The following is a 20,201-nucleotide window of genomic DNA, read 5'->3' as shown; positions in this document are numbered from 1 at the left end:
TGTCACGGGCCTGGAGCTCACTGTTGCCTGGCCAGTGAGCCCATGTGTCTTTCTGTCTCCTCAGTGCTGAGATCATAAGCATGTACCATCTAGCTTTTTACATGGAAATCGTCCCTGTAGCCCCTATCTCCCCACCCTCCAGTTCATTTTAAACATACTTACAGGACGGTGCAACCAGCCCCAGTGCTTTCAGTTCAGTTAATTTTGCTTTGTTTTGTTTTGTTCATTTCTTGTCAGAGTTTAAAAAAATCACTTGATTTGGAGATGTGAAGATTTTTCTTATGTTTTCTTTATCATTTACTCTTTAAGTTGATTATCCATTTTGAGTCCATTTGTATTTGCAGTATGTATAATGCTTATATATAAATGCATGCACACTCACACACACACACACAGAGAGAGAGAGAGAGAGAGAGAGAGAGAGAGAGAGAGAGAGAACGAGAACACTCTGTCATTGAGCTTTATTCCCATCTCTTGAACACGTGTTACAAAACAAGAACTTTGGGATTTCTTACAAGAATCATATCGTATCCAAAGTGGCCCCGGCTACTTCTCTGAAGATTGAACTTGTTTTCTCTCTTACGGCATGAGATTTGGGACCATGTTGTCAGAATTCTGTGGCTACAGTTGTAAATGATCCAAACCTAAATCATACCATTCACACAGCATAATACTGTTTGCTTTGACGAGACGTCCACCCTGTGACACTGGGTGACAGTTTAGACTGACGATGTTGCTGGGGTCATTGGGGATTTCAGTGTTTGCTTTGGGTTAGGTTGTTTCTTCTTGGGCCTCTGGTAGAGAGGAGGGACTTGAGTTTATGTTTCTGTTTGTACTGAAAAGCCCAGGAGTTAGTGACACACAGTATTGAAGGCCAAGGACTTTAGGCATTCGGTGGGTTCACATCCCAGTGCTGATGCTTCTCACTGTGACATCACCAGCAAGTTACTTAAGCTTTCTGTGCTTCAGTTTGCTTATCTGTAAGACAAGGATAGAGCTCCCTCACAGAGGGAACGACCTATGTAGATTGCTTAGAGACCGGTCGTCTATTTATCACGTGAACTCTGCATTGGCTGTTATTGCTACTGCAGCATGATCTTTTCCTGTGTATAAACCCTTTTTCTCAGTGTAGCTGGCTTCCCCAAAGACTACTGCCATATTGGGAATGACTTTTAGTAGCTTTCAGAAGAGGGGAGAAAGGAACAGAGGGATTGTAAATAAGGAGCACTAGAATTTCTAAGTTCTTTGCTAAACCGACTCTGACAGTCTGCTCTTCTACTGTTGTTCCCGACAGCTTTTGGAGCTATTCGACAGTGAAGACCCTCGAGAACGGGACTATTTAAAAACAGTCTTGCACAGGATTTATGGCAAGTTTCTCGGGCTTAGAGCATTTATCCGAAAACAAATTAACAATATTTTTCTAAGGTAAGTTGATGGTGGGAAAGCAAGAGGGCAAAGTTGATGTTTTTGTAAAAGCATTAAATAACCTTCAGTAGTTGAAGGTAATGTGCTAACTTCTTCCCCCTCCCTTCCCTACTCCTTCCACTCCTCCCTCTCCTTTCTTCTCTCTTCTTTCTCTTCTCAGGTTTGTTTATGAAACAGAGCACTTCAATGGTGTGGCTGAACTGCTGGAAATACTAGGGAGGTACGTGCTTGCCTTAGTTGCAGCTGTAGGTGCGCCTTATGCTGCAGGGCATGTGCAGGGGGCAGGCGGGAATGCTGACTGACCTGGAGCTCCTGCTCTGTGAACCTTGCCCTCTCATCTGTGCTTAGCCTGTTTCCCAAGTGACTCTAAAGGGCTAACTTTGTTCTTTGTTCCATAATTACCTATTGTTAACTCCCACAGTGACCTGAAGGAGCTCAGAACTTACTCAGTGATAGAATTGGGTATCAGGCCAGTGACACCTTATTCTCTAGGCCTAGCTTGTCGGCCACCTGTCCTTCTCCTGTCTGCTGAAAGCAGGCCAGGTGTGGAGCTGTAGGCAGCTGCTGCCCCGGGAGGTGGAGCCAAGATGAGGTAGCCGGGCAGAGCGATTGCTTAGTCTTTCCTTCCAATAAGAGGAGGGAAAGGTGGGCTCTGCCTGCCTCCTTCCAGTGACCTCCCAAGGCTGACAGAGGCTTCAAGAGTGAAGAGAACGGGTGTCTGGAGACCGCAAGGATGTTAAAGAACAGGCCAGTAAGGTGGTCTGGAAATGGACAGCTCCTGTTGTGAGAGAAAGTTAGCTGGTGGGCGACTTTCCTGAGGAACAGAGGGAGGACAAAACAAGGGCTTGAGAAGAAGCTTTGGGCACCATCTGCCTGTTTGTTGGATGTTCACAATAAATTTACTTCTGTTAAAATTAAAATTCCTGCTTAATAAATGATCTCTGTTGAAGTAAATAAAAAAAGCATTGAATTCATTAGTGGGAGGGGCTGGCTATGGTTTTTGGACAAATATGAATTAAGAGTTAGCCAGCTCCTAACAACAGCTCGTCTGGGTTCAGTGTGTGGGATCCCCTTGCTAACCTCTCTCTTCTTCTCCCAGTATTATCAATGGCTTCGCTTTACCACTTAAGGCAGAACACAAACAGTTCCTGGTGAAAGTGTTGATCCCTTTGCACACTGTCCGGAGTTTATCACTCTTCCATGCCCAGGTAGAAATTTCAATTAAAACTTTTTTTGATACAGAGTCTCCCCCATTGGCTAGGGTTGGCTGTAAATTTGCAGTCTTCTGCCTTTTCCTCCTGAGTGCTGGGATTCCAAGGGTGAGCCACCACACCTAGTTTTAAGTATATCTTCTGAAACAAAATGAAAAGTTTGTGGACTTAGTGTTTCTTAGGATATTGTCTGTGTGTGTGTGTGTGTCTGGTCTGTCTGTCGCCCTCCTTCCCTCCCTCCCTCCCTCCCTCCTTCCTCCCTCCCTTCCTTCCTCCCTCCTCCTTCCTCCTCCTCCCTCCTCCTCTTATTCCTTTTCTTCTTATTTTTCTTCTTCTTTTTTATCTTTTTCTTCCCTTCCCTCCCCCCTCCTCCCTCCCCTCCCTCCTCCTTCCTCCCTCCCTCCTCCCTCCCTCCTCCCTCCCTCCTCCCTCCCTCCCTCCCTCCCTCCCTCCCCTCCTCCTTCCCTCCTTCTTGGTAAGGAAAGGTATGTCAAAGGTTAAAAATACTCCCCAAGAAAAGTATGAGAGGATGTCCCCCAGGCCCCCCACCCTCACCCGCCAGCACAGTAGAATCATGAAACTATTTTTAAAGTAGGAATGGGCTTTGCTCTGTTATTTCATAGCAGACCTTCATGTTCACAGGGTTCCCTGCCTCAGAGATTGCCCGTAGTAGGATGGATGTAAACGTATAGGGCATGTAAGAGTGTGCTAGGGCGAGGGAGGCGTCTTTGAGCCTTGCCTAAATCGCTAAATGTTCTTGAATACTTAGTCCTGTCTCACTTTGCCCTGGGCTGTCAGCTGCCCCCTTCCCCCTTGTGCTTTATCACAGCACTGCAGATTCTTTCTGAAGTAGTTAACCTATCAATATTCTCACATCATCCTCTTTATAAATCCCTCATTACTTTAAAAATCAGATTGTGTGGGGTGTGGTCCCCGCAGCTATAATCTCAGCACCTGACAGGTTGAGGCAGGAGGATTGCCTTGGCTGTAGAGTGTGTTGTTTCAGTGCAGACGGATGCACACCAGGTCCTGTGTAAGCGTCACTGTGACTTCTGTTCTGAGTGAGCACTACACCCGTGGCATGGTAAGCTCGTCACTGGAAGGCACAGTTGGTGTGGTGGTGTTTTTATGTTTAGTGTCTGAGACTCTGGCCCCCTTCTCTTGAGTTTGCATTAAAATGTGACACATTTTTCTAAGCAGTGTCCTTCTTAAATGTGAAACTCTGTATTTTGAGGAAAGAATTAGTCCATATGTTCCAGATTTAGCACACCATCAAAATTTTGGTTTTTAAGAGGACAGGTTTCCTGTTGAGGGATTTTTCAGAGCCCTTTAGAAAACTTCTCTTGAGTCCGTGCAGCAGGGTATGCCATTTCGTGGTTATTTGGAAGCGTTCCTGTCGAGACTGGGAAACTCCCCAGTTTCTGACTTTGGCAAGTGTAACCTTGACCTCTTCAGGAGGCCTTGTTCTCAGGTTTCCTCCATAGGCATTTGCCTAGGTTTCCACAAAATGCCTGCTTCCCCATAGAAACTGAAGCTTGAGAGGTAGCCTGGACTTGAATGTCTATGAGATCTTTTCAGGCGTCCCTGCCTTTCAGTAGCCTCCAAAATCTAGTCTCAGTGCTCTTTAAGAACACAATTCCTCTGGAGCCTTTTATTTTGTCATTGACTTGAAAAAACATAGCTTTTAGCTACAGTCTCTGCTACTCAGGAAGCTGAAGTGGGAGAATTATGTTGAGTCTAGGAGTTCAAGACCAGCCTGGGCAACATACCTGGATTCCATTTTTTTTTCATGAGGGTTCAAATGAAGTGATTGTGATGTTACACAGAGTCTGAATGCTTTGGAGAAGTGAGGTACTGTGTGCGTCCACCTTTCATTGTACCGAGCTAATGCTCTGTCCTTTTCTCTTCTTCTTGTGCAGCTGGCGTATTGTATAGTACAGTTTCTGGAGAAAGACCCTTCTCTTACAGAACCAGTAAGCTTTTTTCCCCCTTTCTATAATGTGAAAAAAATTTAAGAAAAAAACATCTTCATTAAAATGATGTCAAACATTAAACGCCCCATTTTTTCTTCCTTTTTCTTTTAGGTTATTAGGGGGTTAATGAAATTTTGGCCTAAAACATGCAGTCAAAAAGAGGTAAGTACTTAGCATCAAAGAGTGCCAGTAGTGAAGGCAGTGCTTTGCCAAGCTCTCTCTCACTGTGAGGCCAAGCACACACGCGCATTGCCTCATCTAAACCTGGTTCTGTAGTTCTACGGCAGGCAGTGCTCTTGGCTTTGACTAGTGATAAAACTGAGGCTTCAAGAAGTTTAGTAGCATATCCAGACACACTGAATGGGAGTGTGCCAATAGCCTAGAACCTGCCTCCTGAACTCTGAATCCTAGGCTTCTCGCCACTGTAACCCTGACCACGCCTGTGCCCAGTTACGTAGCTCCATCGAGGTCACTTTTGTAGTGATTATGCATAGCACGGAAGGTTTGCTGCCACTATAGATAGATTTCTGCTCAGCCCCCGTGTTAAATTGTCCTATGGGTGCGGGCTTACACTGTACAGTCTCACAATATACAGCACACCATTAACTTGACACACCCAGGAATGAGGCACACACAGTCACCTAAGCACGTGTGGTTGAGGGAGTCCCTAAGCAGTAGCTTGAATGGATGCTAACTGTCTCTACCTCAGACCTGAAGCCTGCTCTTAGCTTGTAAGCAGAGGCCACCTGTCAGCTTTATGTCCCAAGAGAATGTATGTGTCTTAGTAAAGGATGGGGTATATAGGACGATACAGGAAGAGCCGCTTCCTCGCATCCGCTGGAATCCAGCCCTAGTCAATACAGCTTCAGCAGTTACCTCATTTCTTAACAACATACGGAAAGGGAATCAGTACTGCCCTTTGTACCTTGAGATACAAAAGACGTGTCACCTTCGTATTTTAGTTGCCTAGTTGGCTTCCCTAATGTTACTTTAGTGAATACATAGGTAATGTCTTTATTATCAGTTCTCATTCTGTTTATACAACTGTCTAAATCTATTTTTCTGCTCCATTGTATGATCTTCAAGCTTTTTTTTTTTTTTTTTTTTTTTTTTGCATACAGCCATGAGGCCATGAAATTCACTGTGCTCAAGGGAGAGGGAGGGGGAAACAGGTGACTGTGTTCTATTGTGGTGGTGGGGACTAATGCACATTTGTTTAGGAGTCTCAGCCATTATTTTAAAAAGTGGGGTTGGTTGGGGGTGTTCACTATCTTGGTTGCTAGCAGTGGGCAGAGTTTCAAAGGCCTGAAGAGGGAGAGGCCAGTCATTTGCTTTAACAGAAGGCCCTGTGCTGAGTTCTTTGTGTATATGGCAGTGGATAGGGTATGCACATGGAGGCCAGAGAAGAACTCTTGACACAGAGACCTGTCATACATTTGGAGCTAGGCTGGCAGCCAGCAAACCCTGGAATGCTCCTGTCTCAACACCCCATAGCACTTGGGGTTGCAGGCATGCAGATGGCCTGGCCTGTCTTTTAATATGGATGTGGGGATTTGAACTCAGGTCTTCATGCTTTCATAAGCAAGCACTCTTACCCACTGAGCCATCATCTCAGGCCAAAACAAATAGAATAATGTCTGGTTTTCTTGGTTGTTGTTTCTTCCTTTCTGTGTACACTTAACATAGTAAGCAAAGTTGATCATGTGGGCATCTTAGTGGTGGCGGATCTCATATTCTGTGTTTTGTTCCTGTTTGTAGGTCATGTTCCTTGGGGAGCTGGAAGAAATCTTGGATGTGATTGAACCATCACAATTTGTTAAAATCCAAGAACCTTTGTTTAAACAAATTGCCAAGTGTGTTTCTAGCCCCCATTTTCAGGTTAGTAGTAAAGAGAACAGGAGTCAGAGTGGTGTGTGCCGTGTGAACCCATTGGGGCTAATTTCATGGACATTAGCTACTTTTAAAAAGAGACTTACTGGGGGTGGGGATTTAGCTCAGTGGTAGGGCGCTTGCCCAGCAAGCGCAAGGCCCTGGGTTCGGTCCCCAGCTCCGAAAAAAAAAAAGACCCTCCCCCCAAAATAAAAAGACTTACTGTTTTATTTTTAATTCTGTGTTTGTCTGTGGGTACGTGTACATGAGTGCAGTGTGCACAGAGGCCAGAGGCACCTCAGACCCCTGGTGCTGGGGTTCAGGTACTTGTGAGCTGGCTGGTGTGGTTGCAGGGTACTCTGCAAAAGGCAGTCAGCATTCTTTTAGTGACTCAGCCATCTCTCCAACCCCTGCCACTTGTTAACAAATTGTTACCTGATGTTGAGCATCTGCCTCTAACAGTCTCTGTCTCTTGATTTCAATTCCCGTAATACCCTGCAAGAAGACATGTGTTACCAAAGCTGGAACCTGTAAAATAACTTAATTTGGGTAAATTGAATGAAGTGAGCTGCTGGGGTTTCTTCAGTGTATGAGGAATAGTAGTCAGCAATCCTTAGGAGGCGGGAAGAGAAGCTGTGTGCTGTCCCACAAACTGTCCCACACTTGATGAGGCTGTGCATGCCTTCCTCAAGGTTCCAAGTGTACAAGGGAGCGTCAGTGGATTTTTGTTTTAAATGTGGCTTATTGCAAAAAACGCTGAAGCCCACGACCTTCCCACAGCCTGCTCTGCCTCCTTGTGGCTGTTTGGGAGAACGCAGGGAAGGTGTGCTTGGTGTTTTCAAGGAGGTCCTGACTGCAGTGCTGTGAAACCCGCACAGGAGAGACCAGAGTTGAACACAGTGCTTTATCTTGCCTGGTAGCTGTCTTACCAAAAGGCCATCTTACAAATCTAGCAGACTCGTCATACCGCCCCTCGTTTGAAGATCCTGTTCAACAGCACAAAAGCACACTTCTAATTTGATGGTGGACTGTCCTGTAAGCTGGCAGGTTGAGGCTCTGACTGTGCCTGGCTTTAAGTCGAAAGGTGAACTAGTTTATTAAGCTAGTGCTTAGGCCACACTGAACAAAGAGGAAAGTAGATAGACCACCATTGTATGAGGTGTCCATGCTGGACACAGAAAAGTTCAGAACAACGTATAGAGACTGTGCACATTGCAATAAATCTGTAGTTGCTCAAACATACAGACTGTTTAGTTTTGTATTTTCACTAGGCGCTTTAGTGTAGTGGAGGCAAGGATCTTTCACAAAGAGCATGTCAGAGAAACTTCCTGGGTACTCTGCTCAGAAAGAACGGGTAATTTGTTAGGCTGAGGATGAGCTTCAGTAGATGCACTTGCTGGGCCCTGGGTTTGACTTAACACAAAAGAAGAAAGTGGGAAAGTGTGTGGTAGGCTCAGGTTGCCATAACAGAATGTTCCAGACCAAATAGCTTTAAGAGCAGAGGTTGATTTCCCCACAGTCCTGGAGGCCAGGAGTCTGGAGTCATGCACACCGACTCTTCGCCGTGACCTTAGGTAGCCCCTGTGTATGTATGTATAGGTTGTTCATTCTGCTCCGGAGCCCCCATCACAGTTTCCATTAAATAGTAGGCGCTCTGTTCCCAGCTGTTAGCCCATCTTTAGGGACGGCAGGGAAGAGTTGAGAGCAGGCTGCTGCATGTGCCACTTGCTAGCCATGTGACCTTGTGCCAGTGACTTCCCACCTGGAGTGATGGCACCAGTTACAGATTAAGAGCAGTGATGTATGAGTGGACACAGCATAGTGGCTTCTGCGTAGTAGTGGGCCTTGAAGACTACGTACGTCTAAGTGCTCAGGGGCCAGTGACCAGTGATCAGCAGTGATTTGAACCTCCCAAGAGGTTTGGCTGGAAAGGCTCCAGTTTCTCAGTCTGTCAGTGCGTGCAATCTTGTTTCTTTTCATTCTAAATCACGATTTCTCAATTTACATAAATAAAAGAAGCCATTTGAATTCATCAAGTCCAAGATGAGGAACTTAGGCTCAGCAGATGAAGTTAGAGTATTGTGGGGCTGGAGAGGTGGCTCAGTGGTTAAGAGCTCTGACTGCTCTTCCAGAGGACCTGAGTTCAATTCCCAGCAACCACATGGTGGCTCACAACCAACTATAATGGGATCTGGTGCCCTCTTCTGGTGTGTCTGAAGATAGTGATAGTGTACTCACATATATGAAATAAATAAATAAATAAACCTTAAAAATTTTTTTAAAAAAAGTTAGAATATTGTGGACAGAGGACAGGATCCAAATGAATAAGCCAGTGACACTTCCTCTGCCAGACCCCAGCTTTGAAGGCCCACAGCTTTCCCAGCAGCATCACAGGCTGCAGACAAAACATTTGAACATAAGCCTTTGGGGAAACTTAAGAACCAGAGTATAACAAGATCTAAGCCAGACAAGCAGCTCTGAAAGTCCAGCTGATGACAGTGTGTGGGAACTGTGTAGTGAAGAGTGTGGGTAGAGATGGGATGTGTAGACAGACTTAAAGAGAAGAGAAATTACCATGCGGGGAGAAAACAACAACCACAAAACTGATGAACTACCCCGCAACTTCTTGAAAGATAAATCTTAGGAAATGTAAAGAGTTATTAATATTTAATTATACTTTTCATTGAATGATTTTTAAAAAGAGCCTTTTAAAATACTTTTGTTTGAAAAGATTATACTTGTGTAATAATTGTCCTTTTCTTCCCTAAAGGTGGCAGAAAGGGCACTCTATTATTGGAATAATGAGTACATCATGAGTTTGATAGAAGAAAACTCGAACGTCATCCTTCCCATCATGTTCTCCAGCCTTTATAGGATTTCAAAGGAGCATTGGAATCCGTATGTCTTCAGTTTCCTTCCATCTTCCCTCCCTCTCCTGTCCTCCCTCTCCTGTCCTCCCTCTCCTGTCCTCCCTCTCCTGTGTGGTCTCATGTCCCTTCCTTTTCCACTTTCATTAGTAAAATGTCTCGCAGCTCACTGTGCACCGGATGCTGTGGCCATTGTTAAAGGTGCTCACATAACAAGATAAACATCTCTCTGGAATTGGGTGCTCTTTGGGGTTCTGAAAAACAGACATATTTTAACAAAATAGCACTGTTTAGTTAAAATATCTTTTTACTTGAGAGGCTCTCTGACCTGTCTGAAGGTAGCCAGATGTGTTTTGGGAATGTGTTGGAGCCCTAAAGGATGTGCATCGACTGACAGGGCTCAAATTAAATGTGTTAATTTCTTCAAGGCAGGATCTTACTGTATAGGCTATACTGACCTGAAACTCATGATCCTCCTGCCTCAGCCTCCTGAGTGCTGGGGAATGACTGAACCTGGCTTCAGGTAGAATCTTAGTGGAGTTTGGTAGAGGTGGTGATAGGGAAAGTCCCTTCAGACAAAGGTCTGGTGTTTTCCATGTAAAAAGACACACAGGGGTTAAAAGTGCCTGTCAGTTCAGAAGCCTGTGGGCTCAGGAGGGCAAAGGCATGAGGTCTTTGGGGGAACAGTACTAGAGAGACCGGGCTAGAAAAGAAGTGAGGCTCATGAAGTCTTCCCCAGGGGCAGCATCAGGAGATGCTGAGGGGCTGTGAAGAAGTGGTCTGAAGAGATTTACGTTTGACAGGAAGATCCGTTTCTCAGCAGCCAGCTCAGTTGTTAAAGTTTGAAGAGGGGAATAAATTTTATAATCTTCAAGGACAAGTTTAATTTAGCCCCAGGAGAGTTAAAGTTTTATATTGAGATGCCTTTGAATGTTTCTCTATGCAATAAAGGAATGTTTACGTGGCATTGAAGAATTATTACATATAATTCAGTCTGTCTTTTAATTTTTGCCTGGAGTTGTAAAATAACATTTTTTTTTAATTTTCTAACTATAATACTTCCTATAATAATAGAACTTTGAAAAGAGAGCTATTAAGTCCCGTTGTATAGACTTTCTCTCAAGGGTCTGGAGAGCAGCTCTAGACAGTGTCAGTAACTGCGGGATCCAGTGCTTCTCCAGTGCTACCCTTGGGAAGAAAGCCATTCTTTTTTTTTTTTTTTTTTTTTTTTTAATGCTTGTGAGTACCCTGTAGCTTTCTTCAGACACACCAGAAGGGGGCATTGGAGCCCTTTACAGATGGTTGTAAGCCACCATGTGGTTGCTGGGAATTGAACTCAGGACCTGAGGAAGAGCAGTTGGGAAGAGCAGTCAGTGCTCTTTAACCACTGAGCCATCTCTCCAGCCCGAGAAAGCCATTCTTGAGACTTAGCTTCAGTTTGCCTTCTTTTGGGCACCAAGCAGAAGCTGAGTAGCAAACACCAGAGCTCCCACTAACACAAAGATTCCCACCAACACAGACGCTCATCTCTAGAGATGCCTTCTTAGTAAGATTAGGGAGCTTGTTGCAAAACAGAAGCACCCTTGAAGGTTTTGAGAAGGGAAACACCTTTTCTTGCCTCGTCTGAATCATGTCTGTCACAGCACAGTCCTCACGTTGTCCAAGAGTGTGTTCTGCTTGAGAAGAATCGTCCAGCGGCTTGGCGTCTTAGCTGTGGAGTAGTGCCCTATGGCCAAGAGCATCTGGCACCAGTCGACAGTTTTCATCATGAACATTGGGTCAGCAGAAGATTGAGCAGGGACGGACAGACAGACTGATGCAACCACACTGGAAAAGCAGCTTGGAGGGACTTAGTAGCCTGTCTTTGAGCACAAGCGATTTATATATTCATTTCACAGGGACAGCTTCTGATTTTAATTATTACTTTGAAAGTAATTTTATTTAACCACTGGTGCTTGTTTATACAGTTCTGCCTGCCTGCCTGTCTATCTTCTGTCTGTTGTTTCTTTGCTTTAAGATAGTATCCGTATGTATATAGCCCACATATGTACAGTGCCCTTAAGGTCTCAATGCTCTTTCTTACCTCTGCCTCCCACGTGCTGGGATTATGGGTGCACACCACCAGCTGGACAGACAGACAGACAGACAGACACACACGCATACACGCACGCGCGCGCGCACACACACACAGCCCCCATACCCACACACCCCTATCTACCTGAGCTATCTCCCCTACCCTTACAGCAGTTTCATTTTAAACTTGCCTTCTGTTATGCAGTGGCCATAAGCACGTCTGCTCTGGGTAGCAATAATTTGGAAGAACAAATTTGGTTTTAACTTTGCCATCCCTCAGGAAGATTGAACAGTAAAGAACTCAAATCTCTTGTTGTGGAAATGAGTTGTATAAAAGGGAATAGGAAACCAGGTGTGCTAATACATGCCCATAATCTCAGCACTAGACAGCTGGAGGCAGGAGGATCAGGACTTGAAGTTATCCTACACACTGTGCTGTGCTGTGCTGTGCTGTGCTGTGCTGTGCTGTGCTGTGCTGTGCTGTGCTGTGCTGTGCTGTGCTGTGCTGTGCTGTGCTGTGCTACATGTATGTCTGAAAGGGATTCATAGGGGCAGTAAGGGTAATAGACTGGGAGAGAGGTTGTAGTGGGGTCACGATGATCGGATGCACATTAGAAGTAAGCGACCTTATCAAAGGAAAACGCAGTAAAAGTTTGTATACATGTATACTAGAGGAGGCTTGACTCATGCCAGAGCTGTCCTGCTTTTCTCTTCAACACCCCATTGTGAAGACTGATGGGTACGTTCTCCTTCTCTGCCTCACAGGGCTATTGTGGCGCTGGTGTACAACGTGTTGAAAGCATTTATGGAAATGAACAGCACTATGTTTGATGAGCTGACAGCCACATACAAGTCAGATCGTCAGCGGTAACTTTTTAAAGCTCTTTTGTCTGCTGTGCTTGTCACTATTGAGTCCTTTCTGAACTTTGCTACAGTTACCCAGCTGCACATAAGATCATGAACAGCAGTCTCTTTATTTACCTGTTCCCTCTGCATGCTCCTTAGCTGTGCCCATTAATGCACCACTGAGTGAGATGGTTTTGCAATGGTGTGGTTTTGATGAAGCCTACTGCCTTTCTCTCTTTCTTTCTGTTCTACCACAAGGTAAGAGGCTGGCATCAGACTAGTCCTTCCGGCCCACTTCAGAGAACCATTGGGTAGTTAGTCCTGTGGGATGACTGCTGTTGCTAATGCACTGAAGCTATAATTGGACTGTCGTACTTACTCCAGCTCAGGAGAGACCAGGCACTATTTGTCTAGAACCTATTTTCTAGTCTAGAAACCAACAAATTCATCATAACCTAAAAGAGCAGTGAAAAGAATATAAACTTTTAATGGTCTAGTATTAGAAAATACTGAAGTGCTTAAGGCTATATTTTTTAACATGGTTCTCCCATTTTATTTTTATATTATAATTATTATTATTTTGTGTTTTAGTTTTTTTCGAGACAGGGTTTCTCTGTGTAGCCCTGGCTGTCTCGGAACTCATTTTGCAGTCCAGGGTGGCCTCAGACTCAGATCTGCTTGCCTCTGCCTCCCACGTGCTGGAATTAAAAGTGTGAGCCTCTATGTCTGGCCCAAGTTTTACTCTTTATTTAACTTTCTCAAATAGGCTTTCTGTTGCTGTGAAGAGGCACCGAAGTAACTTTTATATAGAAAAGCATTTAACTGAGGCTGGCTTACATTTCAGAGGTTTAGTCCGTTATCGTTGTATCAGAAGCACTGCAGCAGGCAGGCAGACACCGTGCTGATGAAGTAGCTGAGAGTTCTACATCTGGACTCCCAGCAACAGGCAGAGGGGACACTGGGACTGGTTTGAGCATTTGAAATTCAAAGCCACCAAGGCCACATCTCCTAATAGTGCCACTCCCTGGTGATCGAGCAGTCAAGTTTCCGAGCCTCTGGAGGCCATTCCTATTCACAGCACCAGAGATAATAATGCAGAGATTGAGGGAAGCACAAGGAGCTCTTAGGATTGGTTCTCTGGCCTGACTCTGGTCACATGAATACAAACATGGAGTTTTAGGTCATAAAGCATGGACTTAAGAGCCCAGAGCAGTGGGTGTTCATGCCTTGGGCTTACTGAACCCCGTGGAACGGTGTTGCTGTGAGTCTCTTGCTTCTTGCTTTGCTTTATTTAGAATGTGTTAGTTGTGTTTTACTGAAGAAAAGGGCAACGAATAGGACAGTTGGGGACAGAGGACCATGGCCGAGATTGTTTTTAAGTTACAGATATGTGGTTTATGAGGAACATTTAATCACATAATATGGTTTTAATAACTATTATTTTTTGAGGTAAATGTCAATTCTGTATTACACTTGAAACCCAAGTAACTGTTGACTTACCCATGTTGTCAAGTGTTTAGAATGACCAATTCATAGTGAGCCTCCTCACCTGCAGTTGTTAAAATCTTTTAAAAAGGGGCTAAGGGAGACTGGAAAGATGGATCATCAAGAACGTGCTCTTCCAGAGGACCCATGTTCAAGTCCCACACCCAGAACAGCTTCCAAAAGTTGTGACTCTAGTTCCAAAGGATTTAATATGCTCTTTTGGCCTCCTTGAGGATCAGGCATGCACAGAGCACTTAGACATACATGCAGGCAAAAGTATTCACACATTAAAAACACATTTAAAAAGGAGGGCTTTGCTAAGGGTAACTGGAATACCATGATAAGTCATTAAATAGAGCATAGCATTTGTCTGTTAAGGCAAAATAAATTTCTGTAATTGTTATTTTAGTTAAACAGAGATTAAATCTAGGTAAAATCTTATCAAGAATATTAAAGGAGCTTCAGTGTAACTAAGTGGTAGGGTGTGCTTGGCTAGCATATGCAAAGGCCCTGTGCTCTGTGTCCAGTGTCAGTGTGTTAGAGTTCCATTATCCGCATCGACACACACACACACACACACACACACACACAGAGAGAGACCTGACTTCAAATTGAACTGATTTCTTTAATGAATTTCCACAGTGAAGTTATTTTGTAATCTTTTAAAATCTAAGCTATATACTCACTTGAAAGTTAAACGGATTTAACTAAAGGAACAAACAATAGAAATGTGAAGTTGATTTGATATGCTAGAATGTTAATGTGTTCGTAGTGGACTTCCTTAATGAAAATAGTTTTTTTGTTTGTTTGTTTTTAGAAAGAAAGGATACTATTTTTGCCAAACAAATAAACACAGAAGGTTGTACCAAGCACGTGAAGTATGGGTTTCTCCATAGAAATGACAGTAACTGTTAATTAGTAATTGAACATGGATATGTGGGGCTGTGCTGAAAGAACCAAATATGAGATTATAGTTACTGATGACAGGAAGTTGATGGTGTCCATTCAAGCAGACTTTTAAAGTATTACAAATCAGAATGGTGGGTGGAGTGAGCTCCTAACACTGTCAGTCCAGGGTGGGGGAGGGCAGCACTGGTGCTCTGTACAGGGGAATGGGGAGAGTTTGACAAGGGTCCCAGCACTACAGTGTGCTGAGGTCTTAAGATTCCCATTGACAGAGAGAGACCTGGAGAAATGCATCAGGTATGTAAACTCTTAGAAGCCAGGCATGTGCGTGTGTCATCCCAGCACTTGGGAGGCAGGAGCAGGAGCAGGAGCAGGACCATCGTTAATGAGTTCAAGGACAGTCTGGGCTACCCGAGACCCTTGCCTCAAAAAACAACACAAAACAAAAATCAACTAAAATGAGAAATAGAGTTTTTTCACTATGTAATTCCTTCTATATGAAAGTCCAGTGGAGGGAAACAGCAGACTAGTGGTTGCCTGGGGCGGAAGAAGGGGGCTGGGCAGTGTGGTGGCTTCTCGTGGAGGGTGCGAATGTCCGAGGCTGAGACCACATTTTAAAACTAAAGTCGTCAGTGTGAAGGCAGTGCAGTAACTCAGCATCCTCTCGTCTGGAGAAGGACAGGACACACCAGACAAACCATACTGCATCCTGTAGAGCTGATGAGTGCCAGTGAGCTCCAGTGAGATGCCGGTGTCATGGTGTCAGCTACAGGTTAGGGTAGTGTGAACTACCACAAGGTGTGCTGGGTTTCAGTTCCCAAACAGTTGCTTCCCTCAACCAAAGAAGTCCTTTAAGCGCTGCTTGAGCTGCAGAGTTTATGTCCATGTACTTAAGTCAGCATTCTGCGAGAACGTTATTAAGGCAGATAACACCCATGTTACACTGTCAGACAAGTGGTCACTCCCCAGCAGCCTGCTGACGACCGAGAGTCAGAGTGAGGAGGCTGGCAGCTCTCTGTCTAGAAGCCCACACCCTCTCAGTAGCTTGGCTAACCTTGAACTTCAAGTAGGATCACATGCTTACATCTTTTTCTAAAAGTATTTATTTTTTACGTATATGAGTATTTTGCCTGCATGCATAAATGTGCAATATATATGTGCCTGGTACCTGCAGAGGCAGGAGGAGGACTTTGGAGCCCCCTGGAACTGGAGTTACAGACATTTGTGAGCCACCGTGCAGGTGCTGGGAACTGAACCCTGGTCCTTGGAAGAGCAACAGTAGGCTCTTAACTGCAGAGCCATCTCTCCAGTGCCTAAAATAGTTTTCCGAGTAAATTCCAACTTTATTTTTTAAAAATAAAAAATAATATATAATAATCTGTCTTGTCCCGTGTACCTATAAATGCAGTTGTTTTAGGTCAGAATTATTGATTGCATAAGTAAATGTTTGAAAACCAGTATGCTTGCTGAAATTCACACTGTGCAGATTGAATTTAAGATAGCCAAACACTAAAGGCCTAAGTTGCTGGAGTATTAATTATGAAGTGAAGCTACAGATGACTGTTGTATGATTAAATATTCTGCAAGAGCAATGGGGATGTCAGATTATTTGGGTTTCTTTAAATTTTAAATTTTTTTTTATCTTAATTCAAGGAAGATGAGAATTACTTTTAATTGGTTCAAGGCTTTTTAAGTGTTGATTTACTTTTCTTTTATGTATATGAATGTTTGACTTCCTGCATGTTTGTGCCGCGTGCCTGTAGGGGACAGAAGATGATGTCTGGTCCTCTGGAACTGGAGTTACAGTTGTGAGCTCCCATGTGGGTGCTGGGAATTAAACTCAGGACCTCTGGAAGAGCAGTCAGTGCTCTTAACCACTGAGCCATCTCTCCAGCCCAGTATTGGTGATTATTAAAATAGTGTTTAGCACTGAAGTTCCATGCAAAGTTCCCGTGGTCTTTATGAGTCCTCGAGTGCAGAACATGCTGTTGCTGAAGTAGGACACATGAGGGCCAGGCTCTCCAGTCTGAGGCTGCAGAGCGCCCATGCTCAGGACGTGTTTGAATTTGTGAATTGACAGTGTTATCCTTCCACCAGCTCATTGCAGTAAGCTAGCGGTAATGAAATGATTTGTGTTAGTAAATGAGAATTCATGTGATGAAATCTTTCTAATAAGCGTGGATGTGTTTAATTTATAATACAGTTTTGTGTTCTTTGAGTATATACTTTCTACTTCATTGATATTTAAACCTTTTTTAAAAAAAATACTGAAGTTTTGAAATACCTTTGGCAAATTTAAATTATTGAACCTGTTTTGGCCTATCCATTGTGGTAAACTTGGCCAAGCAGTGCAGTCTGAAGTTCTGGAGATCACTGGTGTTGGTATTTAACCAAGTATCTCTATTTAATAACTACATATTGGTATCTAACCAAGTTTGAAGGCTTGCTCACTAAAAATTTTAATATATGATAATACCATTGTCCACAAAGGTTTTATGCAGATGATTAATAAAATTTTATAATATATAAATAACATAAAATATAAATATGTTTTGATCATGTGTTTTCAGAAATGACCAGTTTCAGTATGCATTGTATGGGAAATAGACACAAATAAAGGAGAGAATGTATTTTTAGGATCTTGTCCATTATCTGTCGGAGTCGATTTCAGCCTCTTTTGAGAGTTTATTTGGGAACAAATAGAAGGTTGGGCTCTAACAAGGCCCTGAGCATGTAAAAGCCACTAAGCACATTGTGTTAAGATAAATGACACTAGAAATCTTCTCTAGTTTTGTTTCTCAGTTATTGTCACTGGATTATAATTTACACTGTATCTGCACGTACAGGGCTGTTAGTGTAAGCCTTAATAGCCTTGTTTTCCACTGTTCACTAGTAAGTGCTTCCTTCGGCCAGGGAGCATCAGAGTAGAACCACACAGGGGAAGACCCAAAAGGAAAAGGCAGGATGCTGGCTGCCCGTGCTTCAGGGCCATCCCGGCATGTGTGAGGTACTCCCACCAACCCCTCGGTTGTTTACACTGTTTTCTGTTTCTTCCCTCAGTGAGAAAAAGAAAGAAAAGGAGCGTGAAGAACTGTGGAAAAAATTGGAGGATCTGGAGTTAAAAAGAGGTCTTAGACGCGATGGGATAATTCCGACTTAACAGCAGCCTGACAGCGACACACTAACCGTGGGTCACACGCTTATGTAGTAGAAGGATGGAGCAACCGTTTTCTGTATCGTGCAGCTTTCCAGTAGATTTCACATTGTCTCATTATTACAGCAGCACTGTATATACCTGTCTCTAAGTAAAGGGAAACATAAGGACTTCAGAGTGTGGACAGTAGATGGACTCTCAGAACTTTGCAAACATAATCATTGTTCTAACCCTCTTTAAAAACAAACAAACAAAAGGTCTACAGGATCTGTTGGGGAAATTGCTATGTTAAAATTCCATTATCAGGAGTTCCTTATTTATCACTAGCAGAGAGTATGATACAATTTTCAAATGTGAACAATCTTAAATTTAGCTTGTCTTTCTGCTAAGCTGTTAAATGTATTTATAGTAAAGGAAGAAAAGATTGTCATTTCTTTATAAGTTTGTATAGCGCCCTCCTCTGGACATGACTGTAATGTGACATCCTTTCCTTTTGCACATCTTCATGAGTCGAATGTCCACGTGGAATGGGGCTGTGAATCACAGAGGTCCCTGATGAAAGGTAGTCTGTGGGGTGAACATCTTCCCAGCGACTGGGTGTTCCTGGTCCTCCTTTAGTTTTCAGATTAGGAGTAAAAAGAAGAGGTGATAAGCATGGTAGCAAAGGGAAGCCGGGCTTCGTTCCTATCAGATGTGCTGAGTCCAAATCAGTGTCTTGAATCCTTTGAAAACAGGCAGTGGAGCGCAGCAGCCCCGCCCGCACCTGCGGCATCGGCTGCAGACGTCGGTGTGCATCCAGACCAGAGACAATTTAGAAACGTCCGAGAACATCCTTTTGGCTCCTATGAAGTAAGACAGACAGAACACTAAGCGATAGAACCGTGAAGCTGAGCACCAGGACTGCGGTCTGGCTGGGACCCGAGAGGAGCGAACAGCATGACGTGTTTGGAGTTGATGCCTTACTTTCTAATGTGTACTTACAGAGGGTTTCAGCACAAGCGGGTGCAGCCTCTGGGAGAAGCAGAACATGCTCCAGCGGTTGTTGTCGATTCTCGTTCTATAGCTCATCACAGCGCCAGCCCTGTTTTTAGCCAGAAAGGATTCAGGATCAACATTATGCGTTCTGAATTGGATGCATATTCCTAACTACTGTATTTGTTACCAAAAGTGGTTCTACAAATGCTACTGAAAAAAATCTGGAAATTCCTAATGTCCTGAGTATTAATAATAAAGTTTAAAAAATGCTTTTATATCAAAGGTGCATTGTGACCAAATTGTTTAAGAAAAAAAAAAAAGGAAAACGAGGGCTGTGCTCTAGATGTACTTACTGGCTCTCTGTGTTAACGGGAGACCCCACAGGGGTAGGTAAGTCGTGACGTACGGCTGTGCAGTCTGTATTTACCTGATGTGGTTGCATTGCTGTGTACTGGCAAATGTGTGTTGTGGGGTTTGTTTCCAGGCAGGCAGCTTTTGCTTGTTAGCGACAGGACAGCAGTGAGCCAGTCACCCTGAACCATCACGCCCAACAGTGCTCATGGCGTAGCCGCCTCTGTGTTCATAGTTGAGTTGTGATCATAGCTAACACGAACACACATGAGCTGTTGTTGCTCTTAGTAGAAATGCACTATAAATATGAGCTTGTGTATTTTCTTCCTTTTAAATGTAAATTAGAACATACAGAGCTTTGATGTTTCCAAGGAAAAGGAGGGGGAGGCCACTGACCTTTGTCACTTATGAAGTGTTCCCAGATTGTCAGTCACAGTGTAAGCTGTACACCCAAGAGTAAGCTAATCATGGGTATTTTCACTTAGGTACCTTGGTCTTTTGTTTTTAAAGGTTTGCATACCACCAAGTCCAGGACGGTCTGTGGAATGAATAGGGGCATTTAAGAGCATTAAGGAGGGCTCCATATGAGTGCCTGGGAAGTGTGGGCGCAGAGCTGCGAGCCCACATGTTGATGCCGAGCCGTCAGCCCATAGCACATCTCCTTCAGCTGTCTTAGGCATCTTGGTCCTCATTACACAGATCTGATAGCATAGACTGCGCTTGCTGTCACCCCTCATGCCGGGGTGAAACGTGCTCATTTGACATGAGAAAGGCCAGGACCTCTTCCTGCACCTTGTCCTGTCCTTGGAGCTAAGGACCAGCAGCACTGGCACTCAGTCTGTTAGTTCTGTCTGTTGGTCCTTCCCAACTGAGAGGAATAAAGCTAAGCTTTAGACTATTTAAAGATATGACGAGAGCTGTCTGTCTCAACTCACAGGGCAATCTCTTGAGAAGAAACACTCATTTTCCTTTTTAACCAAAAGTGATAATGTGACCTCGGTCATGTTGTGTGTGGATGAGAAGCTAGCCCAGGTAACTTGATTGTTGCACTATGTGACATATTTAA

The 20,201-nt window shown here is 43.9% G+C and overlaps 1 protein-coding gene across 2 annotated transcripts in view; it reads left to right on the top strand.

The window, feature by feature from the left end:
- Window positions 1-19,066, top strand: part of Ppp2r5e (protein phosphatase 2 regulatory subunit B'epsilon) — a 148,541-nt gene extending 129,475 nt beyond the window's left edge. For both annotated transcript variants that reach the window (XM_032907947.1, XM_032907946.1), the window contains exons 6-14: window positions 1,295-1,425; window positions 1,586-1,645; window positions 2,525-2,633; window positions 4,556-4,609; window positions 4,721-4,771; window positions 6,368-6,487; window positions 9,249-9,376; window positions 12,184-12,285; window positions 17,716-19,066. In XM_032907947.1, coding sequence (XP_032763838.1) covers window positions 1,295-1,425; window positions 1,586-1,645; window positions 2,525-2,633; window positions 4,556-4,609; window positions 4,721-4,771; window positions 6,368-6,487; window positions 9,249-9,376; window positions 12,184-12,285; window positions 17,716-17,815 — 855 coding nt within the window. In that variant the 3' untranslated portion in view covers window positions 17,816-19,066. The remainder of the gene's footprint in view (window positions 1-1,294; window positions 1,426-1,585; window positions 1,646-2,524; window positions 2,634-4,555; window positions 4,610-4,720; window positions 4,772-6,367; window positions 6,488-9,248; window positions 9,377-12,183; window positions 12,286-17,715) is intronic.
- Window positions 19,067-20,201: the final 1,135 nt, after the last annotated feature.

The sequence above is a fragment of the Rattus rattus genome, chromosome 7 (genome assembly GCF_011064425.1).
Source record: "Rattus rattus isolate New Zealand chromosome 7, Rrattus_CSIRO_v1, whole genome shotgun sequence".
NCBI lineage: Eukaryota > Metazoa > Chordata > Mammalia > Rodentia > Muridae > Rattus > Rattus rattus.
Note: the sequence above shows the minus strand (reverse complement) of the source record. Positions and strands in the feature narration are given on the sequence as shown.